The 21022-nt window shown below is 36.0% G+C and overlaps 2 protein-coding genes across 2 annotated transcripts; both read right to left on the bottom strand.

Moving 5' to 3' along the window:
• Positions 1–8374: 8374 nt before the first annotated feature.
• Positions 8375–11803, bottom strand: LOC105764934 (F-box protein SKIP31). Its single transcript, XM_012583749.2, has 9 exons — positions 11524–11803; positions 11218–11439; positions 11059–11132; positions 10450–10522; positions 9854–9964; positions 9308–9482; positions 9108–9226; positions 8785–8845; positions 8375–8685 (listed from the first exon to the last, which is right to left on the bottom strand). Exons 1-9 carry the CDS (start codon positions 11587–11589, stop codon positions 8615–8617), a joined length of 972 nt encoding a protein of 323 aa, XP_012439203.1. The 5' UTR covers positions 11590–11803; the 3' UTR covers positions 8375–8614.
• Positions 11804–16677: 4874 nt separating this feature from the next.
• LOC105764935 (ABC transporter G family member 14) lies at positions 16678–19616 on the bottom strand. The gene is made up of 5 exons (XM_012583750.2): positions 19324–19616; positions 18450–19239; positions 17851–18027; positions 17572–17756; positions 16678–17489 (listed from the first exon to the last, which is right to left on the bottom strand). Exons 1-5 carry the CDS (start codon positions 19492–19494, stop codon positions 16839–16841), a joined length of 1974 nt encoding a protein of 657 aa, XP_012439204.1. The 5' UTR covers positions 19495–19616; the 3' UTR covers positions 16678–16838.
• Between the last annotated feature and the right edge of the window lie 1406 nt (positions 19617–21022).

The raw sequence follows: 21022 nt of genomic DNA on the forward strand, positions 1-21022 counted from the left end.
TATCGTACATTGATAGTGAATCGACTATACGCGGGATCGATATCGATTTTAATGTTGCACCCGATATTAATGTGGTTGGTGATGATGGATACGATAGTAGTGATCCTTGTGATCAAGAGGTCGATAATGATAGTGATCCCGATGTGGACGAGGTCCCCGATGATATTGATGACGAAGACGTGAATGACGATGGAAACATTAACGTGTCTTCAATCAGGAACCATATTTGATGTATTGTAATACACAATAATCCTGGGCCACACATGTCGCTCATAGACCCCGACGCGACATACGTAGCCGAGTTCTCGGAGTATCCTGAAATACTACCTGCTCACCGGCTGGCCGTAAATTTCGATCCTAAGGAGTTGTTCGTAGGCCAGAGATTCGAAAGTAAGGAAGAGTGTGTATTTGCTATTAAGCGGTATAGCATGAATATATCAGTGGACTATAAAGTCACAACCGACATTATAAATTGGGGAGTGTTAGAAGTCGGCGGAAGGCTGCAATTGACGGGTACAAGCTGCATTTATTCAAAATTCGCAGATGTGGGAGATACGAAAATTTGTTGGGCCTCACGCATGTACATCAACATGTATGACAGAAGATCGTCGAAAGCTTGATTCTAAAACTATCTGTACGTGTATCATGCCAATGGTGAAGGACATGCCGACCATTAAAGTTTCAGTACTGATTGCCAAAATGCAAGCACGCTTTCAGTATCAAGTATCATACTGAAAGGCATGAATAGCTAAACAGATGGCAATGAAGTAATTGTACGAGGACTTCAATGCATCGTATAATGGGCTACAGGGACGGATAACCGCTATGCGGAGTACGTACCAGGGACTGTCATTGAGTTATAGACACGATCTTATTACGGCCTGGATGACCAACTACAACCTGGAAAAAGAATTTTCCATCGGATGTTCTAGACGTTTGGTCCATGTGTGCACATATTTCCCCACTATAAGCCGTTTGTGCAAGTAGATGGGACTTAACTATATGGAAAATATACACAGATCCTACTTCTTGCGGTTGCTCAAGACGGCAACAAGAATGTGCTCCCGATAGCATTTGCCATCGTAGATAAGGGGAATATGGAACTGTGGGAATTCTTCTTTACCAACCTGGGGAGGTATGTTATTTGCAACGATAATATTTGCATCATCTCCGATAGAGGGAAATGACTAATTGCCACCATTAGGCGTTCCGGTGTGTCATGAAGATCTGTTTACTGCATCCGACACATCGCGGCTAACTTCTATCGAGATTATAAGAATGTAGACTGGCAGAGACAAGTTGTGAGAATGGGTAAAGGATAACCTTATCTTTTCAATATAAGTTTTAATGTTTAAGGGCAATACTATAACTTATCTTTTCTTAATACATATACATTGCATGAGCTAGAGCCACTTTACCAAAGAATAACTCGACTTGAGAGTGACATGGAGAGTCAAACGAACACATCTTTTCGACAGTGATAGGGTACATGGAGCCGTGGCAATGGGCTCAATTTTTTGACAAGGGCTTTTGTTATGGTCAAATGACCACAAACTTGGTGGAGGGGATCAACGCTGTGTTGTTGAAAACACGACATCTTCTGATTTCATCTATCTTCTGTGCTACATTCTATAGGTTGGCTACCTTGATGCCAAGAATGGGTCAGCAACAAGTCAACTAGATAAAGGCGAAACACGTGTTTGTTGAAGATGTCAGGGATGCAATGGTTGCAAATCGTCGGATGGCGAGGTCGATGAATGTAGAAGTATAATCACGACATCTTGAAACGTTTTAAGTTACAGAGACCATTGGTTGTTACCCGGTATACCACCCAGGTCCTATGGAGTTGATCTTTGAAATAGACGACGTGATTGCAGGAGGTTTCAAACACTTCATTATCCATGTACGCATGTCGTGGCAGTGTGTGCTAAAGTCTCGCTTAATGTTGAATAATTTGTCGATGATGTGTGTCTACGTGGGAGGTGCCTCTGACGACTTTCGAGCTTGTCCCAAACAAAAGGGTTGTGTAGGAATCCGAGAGGTCGTCTGCAGTCATCCAGAATCCGTAGTGAAATGGACATTCAAGAGAAATCTAATGGTAAGCATTGTGGATTATGCAGATTAGCTGGTCATAATCGGAGTAAATGCCCGCAGCAAAACTACCATATTGGACAATCGTTACGATCGGGTAGGAATTGAGCTTATGTAATCCTATGTACCTAATTTATATTACAAAGTTTGTTCCAATTTTTAATGTTGTAATATATTTAATTTATATAACAAAATTTATATTACAAAGTTTGTTACAAGTTTTAGTGTTTTAATGTCGTAATGTTGCAATTAATTTAATTTATGACCACAAAGTTTGTTCCAAGTTCTAATGTTGCAATTAGTTTAATTAAATAAATACAAAGATTATCTTTTTCTTGATTTATATTTTTTAGAATAAGAAAGTACAAACTTTATAATATTTAAATTGCAAGAAACCCCTAAAATTGATGGTTTGATGGTGTAGTCCTAGGGGTATATTTCTGTGGGGTTCAACGTTCACGTTGTGGGTGATTGCGACGATCAACATCCTCTTTATTCGCAGGTGGGGGTGTGCGAAACATGGAAGAAAAATCATATGCTCCGAACGCTGTCAATGAACTTGAGCTGGGAGGAGTGCCATGTTGTGGTGGATACGACCCAGAAGGAGTAGAATACTGCGGTAGATACGGGCTGGGAGGAGTGTTATACTGCGGTGGATACGACCTAAAGATATCAAACCCGAAATGATATCCGTGTCCTTATGAGCCCGGGAAATAGTCATTAACCCGCAACTCCGGATGATAAGAACTATCAGTCGAATGTATATGCGATCGCTCGAGCTCGGGCTCTGACTGTGGCTCGGGCTCGGGCTCGGCCTCTATATCGGGCACTAGCTCGTATGCCCTAAGTCGATGCATGTGCGGGGGGACTACAGTCAACTGCCCACCAAGTAAATATGGTTTTCTCGTACTAGAGTACCATTATATGTACTCTAATGATGGTTGCAAATCGGAAGAAACATCCATCTGTAGTCTCCGCGCCATCCGATTATCCCACACTGCAATATATTTTCGGTGCACAACCCCCCAATTATTTTCATGTTTTCCTCTTTTGTTGATTAAGTGAATCTTTCCCAACTGCATTGGCGGATCCGGGATATACTGGATGCAACCAAACTGCCAGAGTACTCGACTATCTGGAAATTGATAATTGGTGCGTTAATGCACCACATGTAAGAATGAATGTAGGTAGACAATGGTATAACAGCCGTAATTTCTAGTCTCCAATACGACATCCAGATAAACTGCACGATTAATAACATGGTTAAAATTTAACACGATTCGAGTAAGACATACAAAGTAATTACATGTCACGAATATTGGAATAGTTTACCCCTTCCCCAGCATATTATTCAATAATTAGACGATATATCGGGACAGTGTACGACCTTCCGATACCCAGATAAAAACTCCATCTACAAAAACAAATTACAAGTAAATATAGTATCGTTAGAATAGTATCATTATAAAAAAATGTCAATTAATAACAAGTTAAATTTTATCACCTGTTCACTAGTGGAAATACGTATGGTTGGTGCCTAGCCGATGCCAAGAATGACATCCGATAAAGAGCCCATGACTGCAACAATACAAGGCATCCGCCTATGTCTACGGCATCAGGTTTTGTCGTCCGACAAAGCTCACGATACAACATAACCAGAACTGCGGAACCCTAACTATACGAGCGGACATTCTGCAAATCAACTAATAGGGGTAAATACATCAAACGAACCCTGTTGTTGTTCGCATCGGGCATCAGTACACCCCCTATAATATGCATAATGTACGCTTGCTCAGTGGCATTAATTGATAAATGTTCAAAATTAGTTTTCAGCCATGAAAATTTCAAACCCATAAAATTGGACTCAGCATCGACGGGCAAGACTCCTAGTAGGCTATAACAAAAGGCAGCAGGCTTAGCTATCGCACTTACGCCCGTTACGGCACTCCCGTCGATTGGGAGCCCAAGTTGCAATGCAACATCCTCCAGAGTGACAGTGCACTCCCCACACGGCAAATGAAAAGTGTGGGCCTCCGGGCGCCAACGCTTGACCAATGCGGATATTAAATCGTACAGCAAATCAAATGCCTGGATCAATGCTGCTGACCTGAATCCAGCTAACTCCAAGTATGGTATCAGTCGTTCATCCGGGGAATATCCTAAACCATTCACCCGATCCCTTAATGAGCGGTACGAGCCTTGACAGTGTTAAATTACATAAAATAGTTATAATAACATAATTTATTTCCGTAAATTACGTAGATCTTTTTTTAAGGGAACCCGTGATTAACAAATAACAATATATTACCATATTATTAACTGTGTTTGATATGTGACCATCGTTCTTAATCAATGGAGTCATTGCGATACCTACAATTTCAAAACAAATTTCAGTTATTAATTTCAATGTTTGATGGATTTTAAATATTTATCAAAATACCTATATTTATATATTGTTTTTAATTACAAAAAAAATACCAAACAGTTTTTCCACATCATATTTTTTGCTATACTATATTAACAAAATAAATATATCTTATAAATTCCAACTCAAACTCCAACTCAATGGTCTCGTTCACAAATTCCATCTCAATGGTTTAATCTTTTACCTACATAAAAACAAAAATTTTATATTAAAATACTAAAAATAACATGCCAATAAATACGAATAACAAAAACATAACATAAATTATACATAATAAATACGAATATTTTATTATTATTTTAAAATGATAATAAGTAAAATGTTTTGGTTTAAAATATAATATATATAATAACATGCCAACTTAATTATTGTCAAAAATATAAATTTTTCCATAGAAGTTTAAAAGAAATTTTATTTTAAATATTTATAAAAACATAAAATAAAATTTAATAATATAAACTCTTATTCTCAATTATAAAATCTTAAAAATTAGAACATATAAATTAATTCTTAATTTATCTTATAAATTCCAAATTCCATATCAATGGTCTCATCTTTTACCTACATAAAAATAATAATATTAAAATAATCAAAATAACATGTCAAATAAATTTCATAAAAATATATATAATCAACCTAAAATACACATAACAAATAAATTGCATAAAATAATAAAACATTCTTTGTACATAACATAAATAGGCTTTTTACTTCAATACACATTAAAACCTTAATAGTTTTTTAACCAAATAATACCTTACAAAAATAAATTTAAAAATTAAATCTGAATTAAATCAATAATAATAGCAACAAAAACAAATTAAATTAACATTGATCAATTAATTTATAACAAAAAAAATTACATTTTCTTTTCTATTTTTTTCCTTCTCTTTCTCTTCCCCTCCCTCTTTTCTCCTCCTCTTTTTTTTCTTTCTTTTTCCCTTCCCGCCCTCTCCTTCTCATTCTTCTTCTTCTTCTCTTCTTTTCTTCTCTTTCTCTTTCTTCTTCTTCACTCGCCGGGCAAAAATGAACCTTGAGGACCTTATAAATGAACTGCTGCATATAGCCGTCCTATCGCCTGCCACCGCGGTGCCGCCTCTGCCAAAGGCATCACTAGTGTCGCCTGTGCCGTCTCCTCCACCACTGGGTGCCGCCTCTTCCCTAGGCGTGACCTAGTGTCCTGTCCCATCGTGTCAGCGAGTCAATTTTTAGGTCTGATTTTTACCATATACGACTCGTATTTGACCTGTATTTCACGCCTATCTACATGCCTCCACCATTATTTTATTATTATTTTTTAAACTGTATTGTGTCAGAAGATTAGGGTGGTGCTGCCTATGCACCACCCTCCACCCATCTAAATGTACCATTTTGGTACATAATTGTTGCATCATATCATTTTAGTTTTTTTATATATATTATTTAGGTAAAAAATCCAAAAATATACTATAAAATAACTCCATTTATTTTGAGAATTCCACCAGCATTGTCTTTTTCTTACGAATTCAATCAATTAGTATTTGATTATCTATTTTCTTTGCATTTAAAAAAAGTTAACACTTATAACTTTAGTTTTATCTTAATTTGAAAGCTTTCCAAAATGTTTTTATTTTAAATAAAGATGATATTGCAATGTAATAGCATTGCTAGCAAAAGTACTTTTTAATTCATTGTTCTTGATAAGTATTTGTTGATGAAAACGCTCACCAGGAATAATATATCCATAAGGTGGTAAAATGGAAAAAGGGAAAAGAATCAAAGTAGGAAGAGGGATGGTGAAGAAGAGGGGGAGGGGGAAGGATGGGAGAACAGTGATAGGGGGATGGAAAGTGGGAGTTCCGTTAAGTCCGTAATGAAAAATGGTAGCTCTCTTACGTCTTTAACGGGAAATGGTTAGTGGTGACTTTTTGTTATTTTTTGAGAGCTGAGTAACTGAATTGAAACCTGAGTTACTGTTTTGTCAATTATCCCAAAATTAAGTGACTGTTGGTATAATTTACCCAAAAATGAAAGGATAATGAGAGATAATTGTAGGTCTTACAAACACAAAATAAAATTGTAATATAGACACAATTGCTAAATCAAATATGTATCTTATAACTATATATTCAAAATTTAAGGAGATTCTCACGCTATTACTTTTAATGCGTAACTGATAAAATTAATATGTTGTGAAGAAAGTGAATACAAAGAATTTAACAAGTTCTGTAACATTAATAAATTTATTTTTCTTTGGCCAAAAAAACACCTAGTAAAATGAAATACCCTCTTTTCTTTATTTTTTCTTTTCATTTGAATTCAATCGAATAATTACCTTATGATATATCTCCTCTCATTTTAATCAAAATTAAAATTTGAAACGCATTTAATCTTTACACTTTTTTATTCCTACTCTTTTTTTAAAACAAAGGTACATGTCACTGGAAAAACAATCAGTTTGTTTTTTTTTGTTCAAACTAATGAACCAAGAGATGTCTTGAAACGAATTTGAATAAAACAGTGAACAAAGACAATAAATAAGGAGAGTAAATGAAAACAATCTTAAACTTACTCTGTGAAGCCTCATGTAATGAATGGTTTATTCAACAATTGATCTAGTAATTTATTAGCTAAAATTCTATCTACTCATACACAAGAAGGAATTGCAACCCCACCTTACTAGAACCACTCACCTAAATTACCTCATTTACAACCGTCTAAATACTTTCCAATAAAGCCAGTAAAATGAGTGTAAAATACAAGTAAAAACCGGCAGCAAAAATACTAGCAAATGCAACTGGTATCCACCATGTCAATAGGTTGCCTATTTATAAGAAAAATCAGGCAGCTCCCTTTAGCGGCTTTGTGAAGATATAAAATTATCTCCGAGATAAAAATGTCTGACATTTATCTTAAATAAAACCTTTTGGTAAATAAGTTAGAGATAAGTCTTATGGGATAGAACATGTCGATCACAAATAATTTTTATAGCCAATTTCGATCACCGCCATTTAGGAAGAAACAAGATATGCTTTGAGGATCATTTACTTGTAGAAAAAAAATAATGGTGAAGATCAAAAGTAAAAAAAATACCAATATCTAACTCCACTCCACTCGGAAGTAATGTCCAAACCATTATCTAAAAAGCTATTTAAACATCCATTGGAACGTAGAAATAAACAAACAATTCAAGCAGTAATGTCCGACCGTAATATTCTACTTTTAGTCAAATTCTTTAAGTTTTAATGAAATAGCCATTTCTACATGCTGAACGCAGACATAACAGCCGTGTAAAACAAAAGACAAAATCAGGAAATTGAAATGCGGGAAGGGGATTTTGTGGAAGGAGACGAGAGCTTTTCTTCAAGCTCAGTTTTCTTAAGTAAGCTTTGTTTTTTTCTTTTTATTTTAAACATCATATCAATAAATTTGAACTTTTTTAAACATGGATACCATGTATTTTAAAATTCAAGCCAAATAGAGTGCAACTTCTGCGGTTAAAAATAGTCCTCCCATATTTAAATAAAATTTGACAATTTTAACTAAAATTAAAAGCTTAAGTTTTAGCCAAAATAACTTAAGTTGTAAAATCAACAATCAAATTTATCATTATCCAACTTGAAACCTTTTACCATAGAAAGTTTGAAAATGATTGAAATTACTTCTTAAAAATATATAATATTTTGTATATCAGATAATATAACTTTAAATTTGCAAGATAAGATGTATAAAATTAAAAGGAATCAAGTGGTTGGAAGAAATGAAAATGAACTTCCCCAAGCATTTGAACCAAGTTTGAATCTTGAAATCGACATTGTTAAGAAGGCTTTACCTGAATGCCATCCTTGATCCGAACAAGACCATGCTCAAAACTTAAAATGGATAAGGACACCTATGGTTATACCTTGATTCATTCCAATCAGCGCCATTGTGCACAATAAACGAACAAGCCGGGGACGGGTTTTTTTTTACATGATAGTAAATACATTATCAACTATAATTATCTATCTTGTACAACTATAGAATCAATAAAAGAAAAACTTAAGAGCATCCACATATCAATCTCAAACTGAGACATTTACTAATACCCACCTAAAAGAAAGTAATAAAAGATTTGGATCAACAAAACCTCAAAGCAGCTTCCAGCTCCTTTTCATCCTCGCAGTTGTATCCTAATAAGTAAGCTCGTGCTGCCACAGCATCATAAAGTGAAAATGAGATACATGCCAGATGCAATCAAATCTGTCAGGGATTACATGAAAGATTGAGATTCAAGTAATTTTTATTACCAAAGCGACCAGATCCCAAGAATGGTTCTGCTTCATCTGTGCCACCAGCTTGCTGCTGTTCCTGCAAGTTTTTTTGACATTCAAGTGTTAGAAAATGAATAATAAAAAAGCTTAAGATGATCATGTCACAACCTTCCCCCTGACACAACATATACCACAAATAAAGGATGCCTAGCTTGTTCATGGATGATAAATGAAATAAATACAGCATGCCGTAATTTAAACGTATGTATCATATTTCTAAAACCAAATTTTCGTAGGACTTGAAAATTTTAATGGAAACCTAGCAAAAATAACAAATAGTTAATAGAACTTTTACTCACAGCATCCAATTCCATTTCGGATGGTGACAGTAACCTATCAAAACAGTGGCCTGAAATTGTGCAGACCAAAAGCTCATTGTTGGGATCCAAAATGACTTCTCGACAAGTATCGTCACATACTGAGACAAGAAAGAACATAAATAAGAAACCATAAATTGAAGTTCCATGATAATTTGGCAATAGTTGAAAACGTTTCCTACCATGAACCTGCCCAGTCTTCTCACAAACAAATACATCCCCTATTTGGTAGTAGGTACATGTTTCTCCAGAACAAGCATGGTCAGTGACAACCTTATCAGTCAGGCCGCGACTACTTTTCCAGATAGATACTCGATCAGCAACTGTCTTGTCAAGAATTATTGAGTCATCCTTCACCTTTACAAGTGCACGCACGCACACAGAAGAAAACAGCCAAAGGAACACATTTCAGTTATGGTTCAAGAAAGTGAACTAAGCATCTTGATGCATGCCTCTAAAGGATAAAAGCAATACTTGATCTTTCAGTAGGTCAAGGAAACGGGAAGCACATTTCTATTCAAGCTAGTCATTGCATTCAAAATGAAAAATTCCTGATGCAGAAATGGAGATGGTTTTTGAGGAACATTTCTCATTATATTCATTACTAAAAACACATTTTCAGAACATAAGGGCTCCATGACAAGCTATCTCTACACTATCATCACTGCATGAGAACTTAAAACATCTTTCGCTTTTTTAATGGACCAAAATCAATAAGACCTTGTTACCTGAGAAGGAAGAGGTGCTTGGCTTCTTTTAGCTGATTGCATTTGAATGTAGTATTCTTTAAATTCAGATGGACAGTTCCTAACAAGTTCAATCATGTCCTCTTCATCACGCTGAGAAGGAAAAATATGTTTTACCATAAAAGTTGAAAATGTTATAGAGAAAAGATGTAGCATGCGAACCAGCTGATTTAACCGCAGCAGGTACAGAGATTGAAATTCTCAGTAAACAATGTTATGCTAAAAGCTGACACTAGATAAATTTCTCCAGTCAAATTCTAATACAATACAAATAGCTGACTACACATGCATGTTATGCCCTCAAAGTTCAATGAAATAGATTAAAATGGCAACCAGTGGCACACTAATTAGTAGTCATGAGCTGATGAGCACAGGTAAAGTTAGCATGCAGGGAGGGCTGTATGCCCACTGAGTGACCATAAAGATTTTCTACAGGTAAAGTTAGCATGCAGGGAGGGCTGTATGCCCACTGAATGACCATAAAGATTTTCTACACAGGATAGATATGTGAGGTTTTAATAAAATAAAAATCTAAAACATAAAGGAACCTTAAATTGATATGTATAAACCAAAAGTACCTGAATATAAAGCTTCTTCCAAGGACATTCCCGTATTTTTGTTGGAGGCAACAAACCCCATCGCATACAATACCTGAAGAAGTTCAAACTTTTTGTTTCAAGTTGCAAAACAAGAATTTACAGAGTGAAAGGGTCGATATTGGTTACTACAGATACATACATATTGTCGGCATTGTATGGTATGCCAACAAGCATAAATGTGATAAAGAAGCAAACCTTTAAACCACTACAACAATGCGTGTATATATATATATCTGCAAAATTAACTAAAGCAAACAATGAATTTGTAACCTAGACATAGTTAGACACTAGAAGGAAGTGTCAATGAACCTTCAATCACTCAAATTCCATTTATCTTACAAAGGAATGCCTTCTCTTTTGTATCAAAGGGCTATGGGGATGAGGTAGTCCAGGTTTGAACCCGAGACATGATGTCAACAAGGACTTAAGCAGCTACATGAGTGGCTGGTTAACAAGGAATGCTTTAATTATGCATTAATAGATAGCTTGACCAACAAGTAGCAATAATCAACAAAATTTAAAACCTAAAGAGCAAAAAAGAAAAAAGAGACTTTGAACATCAGAAATCAAATGCAATAAAACACTCACAGTCGGCGCCATAAGGATTCGTCAGATGCGGCATAATTCAGGAAACTACACACCATCGAGCACGATACAAGATCCTGTAAATTCATGCATAACAAACACAAAATCAGAAACTGAGAATTTGAGAGGGAAAAAAGAAATTTACACAGTACAGAAAAGGACCTCGGATGAGAGGAATTTGAGGATTTGAGTAAATAACTCAGGTGGAATCTTGCTGAAAGTACCACTCTCAATCCTCCTAGGATTGTTCCAATTATTATTGTTCTTCACTTGGCCCGGATTCGGATTCGGATTCATATTCGAAGAAGCCCCATCTCCTTTGCCTTCTTTCTCCTTTTCCTCATCTTCCTTCACAACGCGCAATCGCTTGGCTTCCGGCTCCTCCTAAAACCGGAACCGATTCAATTTCATCAGAAAGGCATAAAGTTATTATCGATAAAGAAAAGAGTAGGGGGTAGGGAAGAGAACCTCATCGGAGAGCTCGGATTCAAGGAAATTCGCCAAAAACTCATCTTCTTCGTCTGACAACGTCATGGATCAGACCGGAGGGTGATCGGAGGGATAATTCGCCGGCCGACGGTGGGATTGGATTTCTATATATTTTAAGAAGGCCGAACAACGTCTGATAGATGGGTGGATTGATAGATACGAGGGCAAGCGGACAGCGGGCACGTGCAACCAAGCATGTGTACGATGGGCCGGCTCCGGGTCGAATCTACCCAATTCTATGCTTAGGTTACGTTACGAATCCGAATATCTTTTCGATTTTCTCTTCTTTCCCTTTGATGGTTACTAGATTTCTTACCCCCACAATTGATATAAATATACACAATCATTTAAATAAAAGATTCGGAGACAATTATTTAGATTGTGTTTATGATTTTATTATAATTATAATTTAAAAAGGTAATGTTTTTATTAGATTAGTATTTCTTTTATAAATAGTAAATAAATAATAGATTCACTCCCCTTGCTAAACTTTATATGTGGGTGTATATTCTATTTATTTTCTCATTCAACTAGGATTTTCTTTTCCTAGTTAAACTCTATTATTTATTCCCTAATTAATTAACTCTGATTATTCTAAGAATATTATAATGACTCTAGTTTTAGCTTATTTAAAGGAGGCTTTGTATTCCTGTTTTGATATGCCAGTTAGCAAGCGCTTTTTTTAAGGGTGACAAGATATCGTTATATATGAGTTTTAGTGAGTGTATCATTGTAACTATGGAGAGAATTCAGTTCCCGAGTTAAGGCTTTGTTTTCGTGATTTGGATAATATACATTTAGGTTTATTTTCTCCATATTGTACTCTCGTTTGTTTATTTCTTTAATGAAAAGTCGAAGCCTTCTTTGCCTATGATTTTTCTACTCTTCGGAGAAATTTTCTACGTAAATATTTGTGTGTTTGATCTTTTCTATGTTACTTGTTCGTTGCGTATACGGGTCGATCCCAACATTATGCATCACACATTTTGGTTATGTACACTTTAATATCCCAAGATACAATAATATAAGAAAATTGTCATATATTTTGGAATATCAGTAATAGATGAAGGAAAGATATTTCTTTTTCCTACAAATGAAGGAGATATATCACCTCTAACAACTGCATCTTCCAAACCTTGCAGTATATGTGCCCTTAATTTAGGTTGATTCTTCAACGTCCAATAAATATTTACGCTTCAACATAGGTAAAAGCATTACACATAAACTGTTGAGTCAAACGACCATTGTCAATTAAAGTGTGACCTTCGTTCTCTCTACATTGAAGCGGATAGGCATAACATTGACGTTGAGTCAATTTTGTCCTTTTAGAGCTGGTAGATTCGGCACCTTTGTGCATAATTTCAGTATGGTATCCATCTTCCCTATATGAAAACAACAATGGGTATTGCATGGACATAAATCTTGGGTGTAACTCACTTATTTGGTGCAAACCACCTCTATGTTCCTCTGTAACATCTTGCATAGCTGTTGACTCGTTTGTAGTGCCAACTATAAATCCTACAACTTTTGATGTAGTTGGTAAATTATACTGTCGTTCATCCTTATGACATGTACTAATAAATTTGATATGTACATGTGAAAATGTCTGAAACTTGTCTCATATCATCCTAAATGCTTTCATTAATTGATTGTGATCATCTAACAATTTTAACAGCCCATCAACAATATTAAGATCTAATGACCTATTGTTAGTATTCCTGCCCATGCTACCAAGTCTGTTACTAATCTCATTCTACATATCATATATGTACAATTGTGCAAATTTTGGTTTAGAATTATTGTCAGGTAGAAGTGATCTAATCTTATGATGGTTATGGCCACCTATCTTGAAAATAAAGAGATCAGTACTATTGTTTGTCAACCATGCCACCCATAAAAGTAGAAGAAAATATTAAGTTAATGTTAAGTTATATATTCGAATGTTATCACTAAATTTTAAAGTGCGTAGATCATCTCTATATTTTATTATGAAAAACAATGTAATATACGATTTCGTCTCCAAATTTAATTGGCCTTTTTTTTCCCTTTTTTTAAATTAAAAATTAAATCACTACGTAATTTGATTGTAAATAAAATATTTCAATAATCAATAAGGTAGTGACAAATGTTATATAGTTTCCAAATATATATGGCTTGGGCCTTGGTTCATTAGGCCACGCTAGCTTATGCGCGTGGTGGGTGAACAATATTCCCAAAATGATCCATTTTATTTTATTAAATTATTAAAAACAAAAACATTTAGTAACAGCTTTTAAGAAAATAAAATAAAAAGTCAAAAATCACCTATTCATTTTCTTTTAATATTTCAATTTTCTGTTTAGCAAAAGAATTAACCAAAGACCCCATTCTTGTTAATGCAAATTCGTTTGATCAAAATAATCAAAATTAAAAATGTATTTTTTTTTCTTTTGAAAATTCCATAAAGAAAAAAGTTTTGTTTTTGAGAGTTAAAACGAATGGCAATGATTGGGCATGGGCCCATGACCCTGATGCACTACGGCTTTTTCGACTTTAGCCCAACTTATGCACCAGAAAGCCGAATAGTTGGTTTCATTTCATTTGTGGGCCATTCAATATTTCAATTTCGTGTCAAGTATGATTAGGAATCACATTTGGGTTTGGAAATCATTATCCGTCACGCCTTCGGGTTAGGTTCGGCGAGTAGTTTCCATCTCTAAAATATTTTTCCATCATTTTATTTGTTGTAATTATTACTTAATAATCACATTGTGTATTTGTAGTTATCTAGGGAATAATGAATTTTATTTTAAAGTTGAAGTGAATATTTATTTTTTTTCTAAATTTATATATGCTATTTCGGTTTATTAAAATTTTGGTCCTATTTGACTCTCATCCTAAATAAGTGATATGCCGGAGTAATGATTCAAGCGGATAGTTTGGAGGCAATCAAAGTCATACAGGACTCTTTTTCGACGGTTTCGAACTTTGCCTTAATTAGATGAATTCATTAACTATTGACAAACGTAGGACTTTGGGTCCTAGAACACATTCTTAGAGAGGTTAATAAAATTGTTGTTTGTAGAGATGTCAAGAAAGGTGCTAGTAATCCCTCTAGTTGTTAAAGCAAGTGATAGTCTTACTCAAAAAATTCTTGTGTAATTAATTGCCTTAATCTGTTTATTTTCACCAAAAAAAAGTTGGCCCCATTGTCATTAGTTTTCGGGCGCATAAGTTTTGAGTAGCTCAAATTTCATCTTTCAGATCTTTTAAAAAAATATTATCCCACTATAAAATAAAAAATATTAAAAATATTTATATATTTTTATCAAAGTAATAATATTCATATTACATATTTTTTATATTATTTATTGTAATATCATTATTTTTATTTTATAATTATTTTTTTAATTTATGAAATTTCAATAATTTAAATTTTTTTAAAAGGTATATATCCAAACAAAATAATCATAAACACTAACATTTTAAAATGATGCATTTAAAAAGGATAACACCTAAAAATTTTCCTCATCCAAGTGTCACGGACTTAAAGTTTTCTCACGGATCCGTGCGGCCTTAGGCAGTTTCTTTGCTCAAAAACGCCTAAGTCAGCCTAACTTGCAGTAATAAAGGATTCAACAGTAAAAACGCCTAAGTCAGCTTAACTTGCAACAATAAAGGATTCAACAGAATTCCCTTAAGGTTTCCACGAAGAACAGCAGAAGAACGAAGTAAGAACAAGCCTTGAAAGATGAACAAAAGCAAGAACACTTGAGAGAAAAGTTTGAGTGAATACTCCCAAAATTCTTATTAACAACTGAACGATTTACAATGAGCAGAGAGTCCTCTATTTATAGTTGAGGCTCTCCAAAATCAACGGTCTAAATCAAAATACATCAATGGCTACAATTAAAAGCTATCCCAATATCAAATCTCTAGGATTACATAATCGTATCTTCTAAAGATTTCATTTAATATCTAGGATCACATATCTCAAAAGATCACATTCTATATTTGCCAAGCATATCTTCAAAAGATCACTTTCCTTATTTGCCAAGCTCCGGAGATGGGCTTTTAATTCCTTCAGGCAATGGACCAGTCCAGTTGGGCCAAATGACCTCCCTCGAGTGCGATGGATCGCACGAATTCGTCATGGTTGCGAGATCCCATGCGCAACCCATGACACAAGCACACGCTTAGAAATGGTGGGGTAGACTTGAAGAAAGATTTATAACCGAATAAATCATTTGTGTTTAAATTAGATTTTCAACTTCAAACATGTTGTAATATTTTATGGTTTCGAGTTTTGAGATTCAAATACAAAATGGAGATGACTCTAACTAAATGCTCTTTCACTTGAAAATTTCTATTGACTGTCTGGAACGAGTTTAAGAATAACATTGGGTGGTGAAATGGTGATAAAAGTGAAGGTAGATTTTGGGCGGATAACTTGCTTCATAATGCACGTACATGCCTATCTCATTTGGATGTTGCTCGTGATCCATGTATATGGATTGGCTCCAGTAATGGCATTGTGACGGTTAATGAAAAGTATTGTTAAAAAGTGTTGGCAGGAAAAGAAGCCGAAATGGAAACTGATGTCTCCAGGCATATATAGGGTGAGGTCAACACTGTGCAGATTTTCTTGCGAAATTCAAACATAATCAGGTCAGGAGCCAGGCCTGGCTGATGTACCACCCCTGGGATTAGGGAATATGCTCCTAGGAGACATCATAAAAGGTGTCTGTCAATACAGTTATAAGCTTGTAATTGACTTTCTCACTTTGAATTAGTCCATTTTCTTCTGCCATGGCTGTTAATTAACAGATTTATTTATTTGAAATCAGATAATAGTTTTACATAATAAACTATCACATCACTTCGGCCATACATAGCCTTCCATGTTTCTTTCATTTATTAATTAATAATATATAAGAGAGTTGGCTTTTTTTGTAGAGGCAGATAAGAGTGCTTTATTAGGCTGTGATTAACTCCAGTCTTTTTCGTCAGACATCACCATCCTATGTTCCCTAAATTACTCCTTTTGGGCTCTGAAAATTAAATTAGTACGTAAGGATGTGGGGGTTTGTTTTCTTTAATGCAATTGTGGACGGCATGTGTTTTCCTTTCCCGCTCTCTGATCACATTCACATATATACGACATTCAATTTATTTAAAATAGTTTGAATGCCAATCTCAAATTACCTAAAACTATGGCCAAAAAGATTTTTTTTTTTAAAGTGATACATATGGTCTCAAAGGGATGATGATGATGATGATGATGATCAAAACTCTTCCAACAGTCCCGTCTGATTTTACCTCAACCGCACTCGATGAAGAGCCATATAAGCGATGAGTCGATAGCCGACCAGCATGAGTGCCATAATAGACACATCTATCCACATGTGACTCAGACCCATTGATTTGATGGCAGGAAGATCCCCGACCCTACACCACACTCCCTTTGAGCACTCGTAATAATCATCCTCTTTGTACTGAACTCCAAGCAGAAGCTTGTAGCAATAGTAGCTATAACTCAAGTACTTTAGCCACACTATGAAAGCCGGGATTTGTTGAACATAGTATCCCCCAGCTATGAGGAAAACAAGAGTTGTTACAGAAGCTAATGTAGTGGCCTGTTTAACGTCCATGAGAATAGCCCCAATGGCTAAGCCTAGACTTTGAGAGACCAGCACATTGTAAAGCACCACTAGCAGGGATAAGATGAAGGTAACAGGATCAGGTTTAAGACCACCCATCCAATAGATTATGAAGACGAAGGCTGTTGGAAGCGCAAGCTCCAGTGGTAGATCACCGAATGTTCTAGCCAGGAAGTAAGATGAAAGGCGGTACATCCCAGATGATCGTTCCTTGATTAGTATTCTTCTTTCTTGTGGAAATGTGAATACCGCATTGTAGAGTGGATAGAATCCCCAGAAGACGGAGAAGAAAAACAGCAGCGCTATCTGTTTATATAACATGCAAAACCCTTCATTATGATATACTACTACTCAATTAATGTGTTGGTTGAAAAAGAAGAGTTCTTACGCGGTCTGAGATGTGAGAAGCTGGGGTATGCCACCATAGTAGTCCACCCAGTACGGCGACACTGATGACTTGTAAAATTCTTAGCCTGTTGAAGGCTTTGTACCTCCTTTCTCTAACCCCTCTTTGGAGCAGCACCTTGAACTGATGCCACCAACTTGTGCACCACTGTTCTGATTTGTCATTCCCTGCATTAATCAATGCATCATAAATAAGTACATGATGTACAGATCAAAACTAACTAGTAATTAAGGAAAGTTAATGGATTCCAGAGAAAATTACTTGCAGATGGTTCTTTTGCATTCATGCCGCTATTGACATCTGAATTGCAAAGCTCGGCTTTCAGTCTTGTGGAAATGTTTTTCTCGTAGGCAGATATAAGAGCATCTTTCACCGATTTCTGTTCTTGTTCTGTACTCTCAACTTGCTCCACTGAGTGTATAAAATCAGGTCCAATTCCTGCAGTGAACAGCAATCAATATTGTTCACCAAGTAGAATTCATTACCTGATCGCCAATATACATGCTAATTTGGCTTCTAATTGACATGGATATATTATGAATTGATTATTTTTATTCTGAATGCCGACTAATGTGTTTAATTGAAATATAAGAGCGAATATATTTATGCACTGAAACTCTTTTACATATATATAATTTTTATTTTAATAGTTAAGCTTAGCGACCATACGAAGGAAGTATGAAGAGTGGAGTCTTTGAAAGATCAGACTCCATGTGGAGGCACCGTTTTTGGTAAGCCGTCTAAGGGTAAAGTAGAACAGCATGAAAGAAAGAAAAAGTAAACAGAAGAACTCAAAGCGTTCCATTCCTCATTGGTCTTTCTATACGAATGAAAAAAAGAAGAAGAAGCATGAAAATTACCGTTAGCAAGATCAAGTAAGAGATCAGCTGGATTAACGGTCATGGATGTAGAAAATCCAATGGAGGAAAAATATTCCAGGGCTGCAGATGCTGAACCGTAGTAGATGGGGGAGCCCTCAGAGAGCAAAACAACCTTGTCAAACATGTGATAGAGTCGACTAGAGGGCTGATGAATGGTGGTGACTACAGTTCTGCCCCCACTAGCCAGGCGTTTGATTGTGGTCAGGATCCGTTGTGCTGTGGTTGAGTCCAAACCTGAGGTGGGCTCATCTAGCAAAAGTAAACTTGGATTGATTAGCATTTCCTGGCCTATGCTAACTCTCTTCTTCTCCCCACCCGATATTCCTCTAAATAGTGGCCCTCCAATCATGCTGTTTCGGCACCTCGTTAGTCCCAGCTCAGCGATAACTCTCTCCACATGTTGGACTTTCTCATCTCGGCTCAAACTGTTGGGTAGCCTTAACAGTGCAGTGAATAAAAGGGTCTCGGTCACCGTGAGATGAGGGTACAAAACATCATCCTGAGCCACGAATCCTGCTCTTCGCTTTATGGCACCACAAAATGGCTGACCATTGTATGTGATCTTTCCGGATAGCTTGCCAGTGAGGCGGCCTCCAAGAGCAGTAAGGAGGGTGGTTTTACCACTTCCTGATGGACCTAACATTGCTAGTATTTCTCCTGGATAAACAACACCTGAGATGCCATTGAGTATGGTCTTTTCTCGTGTGATCCATCCACCCCAGCATGATCCTTTCTGCTCCAACTTCACCTTGTACACGATCTCTTCAAACTGTGAAAAGAGTCACAAATTACATGAACTAGCATAGTAAGAATAGTAGGGAATAGACGAAGTGATATTAGCGCCTTGATTTACCTTCATAGTTATAGGATACAAAGTGGTGAGTCTGACAGGAGGTTGTGAGTTGCGTTGTATTGGAAACGCAAGCATAGCACTGTTGTGGGGCTCAGGCGTCTCTGACAGAGCCTCCAATGGGCCACTACTGATGCCATGTTCTGGTTTCGTTGCTATCAAGTTAAGAGGCATGGCTAAATTAATGAAGAGATATTATTGCCTGTTTTCGGCGGAAGGTGACGGTGCTAACGTAGCTGGGGCCTGGGGGGATGATGGGAAGGGAGAGAGAAGTTAACAACTTCCTTTTAACTTGGCTTCCCAAAGTGAACTGGAGAGCATATAAATATATATACACACACATTCCATATAGTTGGAAAGCGATAGAAACGATCGAGGATTCTCCTGTGCGCTAAAGCACTTTAATGTAGGGGCTACTCTTCAATTCACTATGGTGGGAGTGGGACCCCACCTTCTTTCCCTTAGTTTATTCTAATACTAAACTCTAAACCATTATTTTATACACACACACACACACTAATCTTCTTCCTAACTAAGCTACTATTTACCATCATCATCGCATTTATTTATTTAGATACACACACACACACTCTAATCTTCTTCCTAACTAAGCTACTATTTACCATCATCATCGCATTTATTTATTTAGTAGGGTAACCTTGGATGCATGCCCAGCTGAGACCAAATTATGGCATGTGGTACATAAGGTAGCTGTATAAGCGTGCCCATGCTAGCTAGTATCATTTTAGATCACTATAGGTGGCCATTATCTCTGTATCATGAAGCAGAGTGCTGCAAATAGTTGCATCTGGGCCACTTAAGGTCAATGAGCCTGTCTTTGGATTTTTTGCTCTTGTTTTAATATGCACATGTTCTGTACACAGATTTGGTGCATGTAGAAACGGAGTGATTGCTAAATAGGAACGGCCATAGGTCCAAGTGCTTTAAAAGTAAGAAGAGTCACTATTTTGTTGGGTTTTGATTTTCTTTTTCTTTTAAATTTTTGTTTTTTAGCATAAGCAATAGCACTATACACAATGGAACGGGAAAAATTCCTTTTACATCAATGTCCTATTGGTGTCCTACACGACCAAATATGTACGGATCACATTTGGACATGAAATAAAAAAAAAAAGATTTGAAATTGAGAAAAGGTCTCCCCATGGCGAGGACATGATTGACACGAGGGAAAAAAACAGGCAAAGAAGCGATGGCCAACAATGGCGATTAAACTGGAAACATAAGAAATTTTCAGACGACTAAGATTTAAACCATTCCGAATTCGAAAGAGACGAGAGGGCAAAATAAACAATAATAATAAGATTACGTTTTTTATCGTTTTAAGTTGTAAGGCATTCGGTTTCCGATTGCAAAATGGAGTTATTTTAATAAATTAATGAAAACATTAAAATATCATTAATTCCAATAATGCAAATGAAAATTATGTTTTTAATTAAAGATACTAACAAATCATATGATAGATCCTTCGGAGTCTCTCTCGTCTGCTATTCCAATGGAATTGTGGAGGGCAACAAAGAAGTTGTGGAATAAAGATACGGATGATCCCACGAAGGAACCCGCTGAGAGGGATGGAGTTGACGGTTGTTTGGGGGCGCCAAAAATGTCTTTTTAAGATATGTTGATGGGGAGTGAATGATGGGAAATTTTCGTATTTTGTCTTGGAAGAAGGAGACACTACACC

Source organism: Gossypium raimondii, chromosome 12 (genome assembly GCF_025698545.1).
Source record: "Gossypium raimondii isolate GPD5lz chromosome 12, ASM2569854v1, whole genome shotgun sequence".
NCBI lineage: Eukaryota > Viridiplantae > Streptophyta > Magnoliopsida > Malvales > Malvaceae > Gossypium > Gossypium raimondii.

What these genes read in the sequence shown, in the direction of transcription:
- LOC105764934 (XM_012583749.2), bottom strand. Translation starts at nt 11,589, where the DNA reads ATGACGTTGTCAGACGAAGAAGATGAGTTTTTGGCGAATTTCCTTGAA. An exon ending in AAGCACCTCTTCCTTCTCAG is followed by an intron (nt 9,483 to 9,853) that starts GTAACAAGGTCT and finishes GCACTTGTAAAG; the next exon opens with GTGAAGGATGACTCAATAAT. An exon ending in CTTGGGATCTGGTCGCTTTG is followed by an intron (nt 8,686 to 8,784) that starts GTAATAAAAATT and finishes ATGCTGTGGCAG; the next exon opens with CACGAGCTTACTTATTAGGA.
- LOC105764935 (XM_012583750.2), bottom strand. Translation starts at nt 19,494, where the DNA reads ATGCCTCTTAACTTGATAGCAACGAAACCAGAACATGGCATCAGTAGT. An exon ending in CTTACTTGATCTTGCTAACG is followed by an intron (nt 18,028 to 18,449) that starts GTAATTTTCATG and finishes TGTTCACTGCAG; the next exon opens with GAATTGGACCTGATTTTATA. An exon ending in CTTCTCACATCTCAGACCGC is followed by an intron (nt 17,490 to 17,571) that starts GTAAGAACTCTT and finishes TTATATAAACAG; the next exon opens with ATAGCGCTGCTGTTTTTCTT.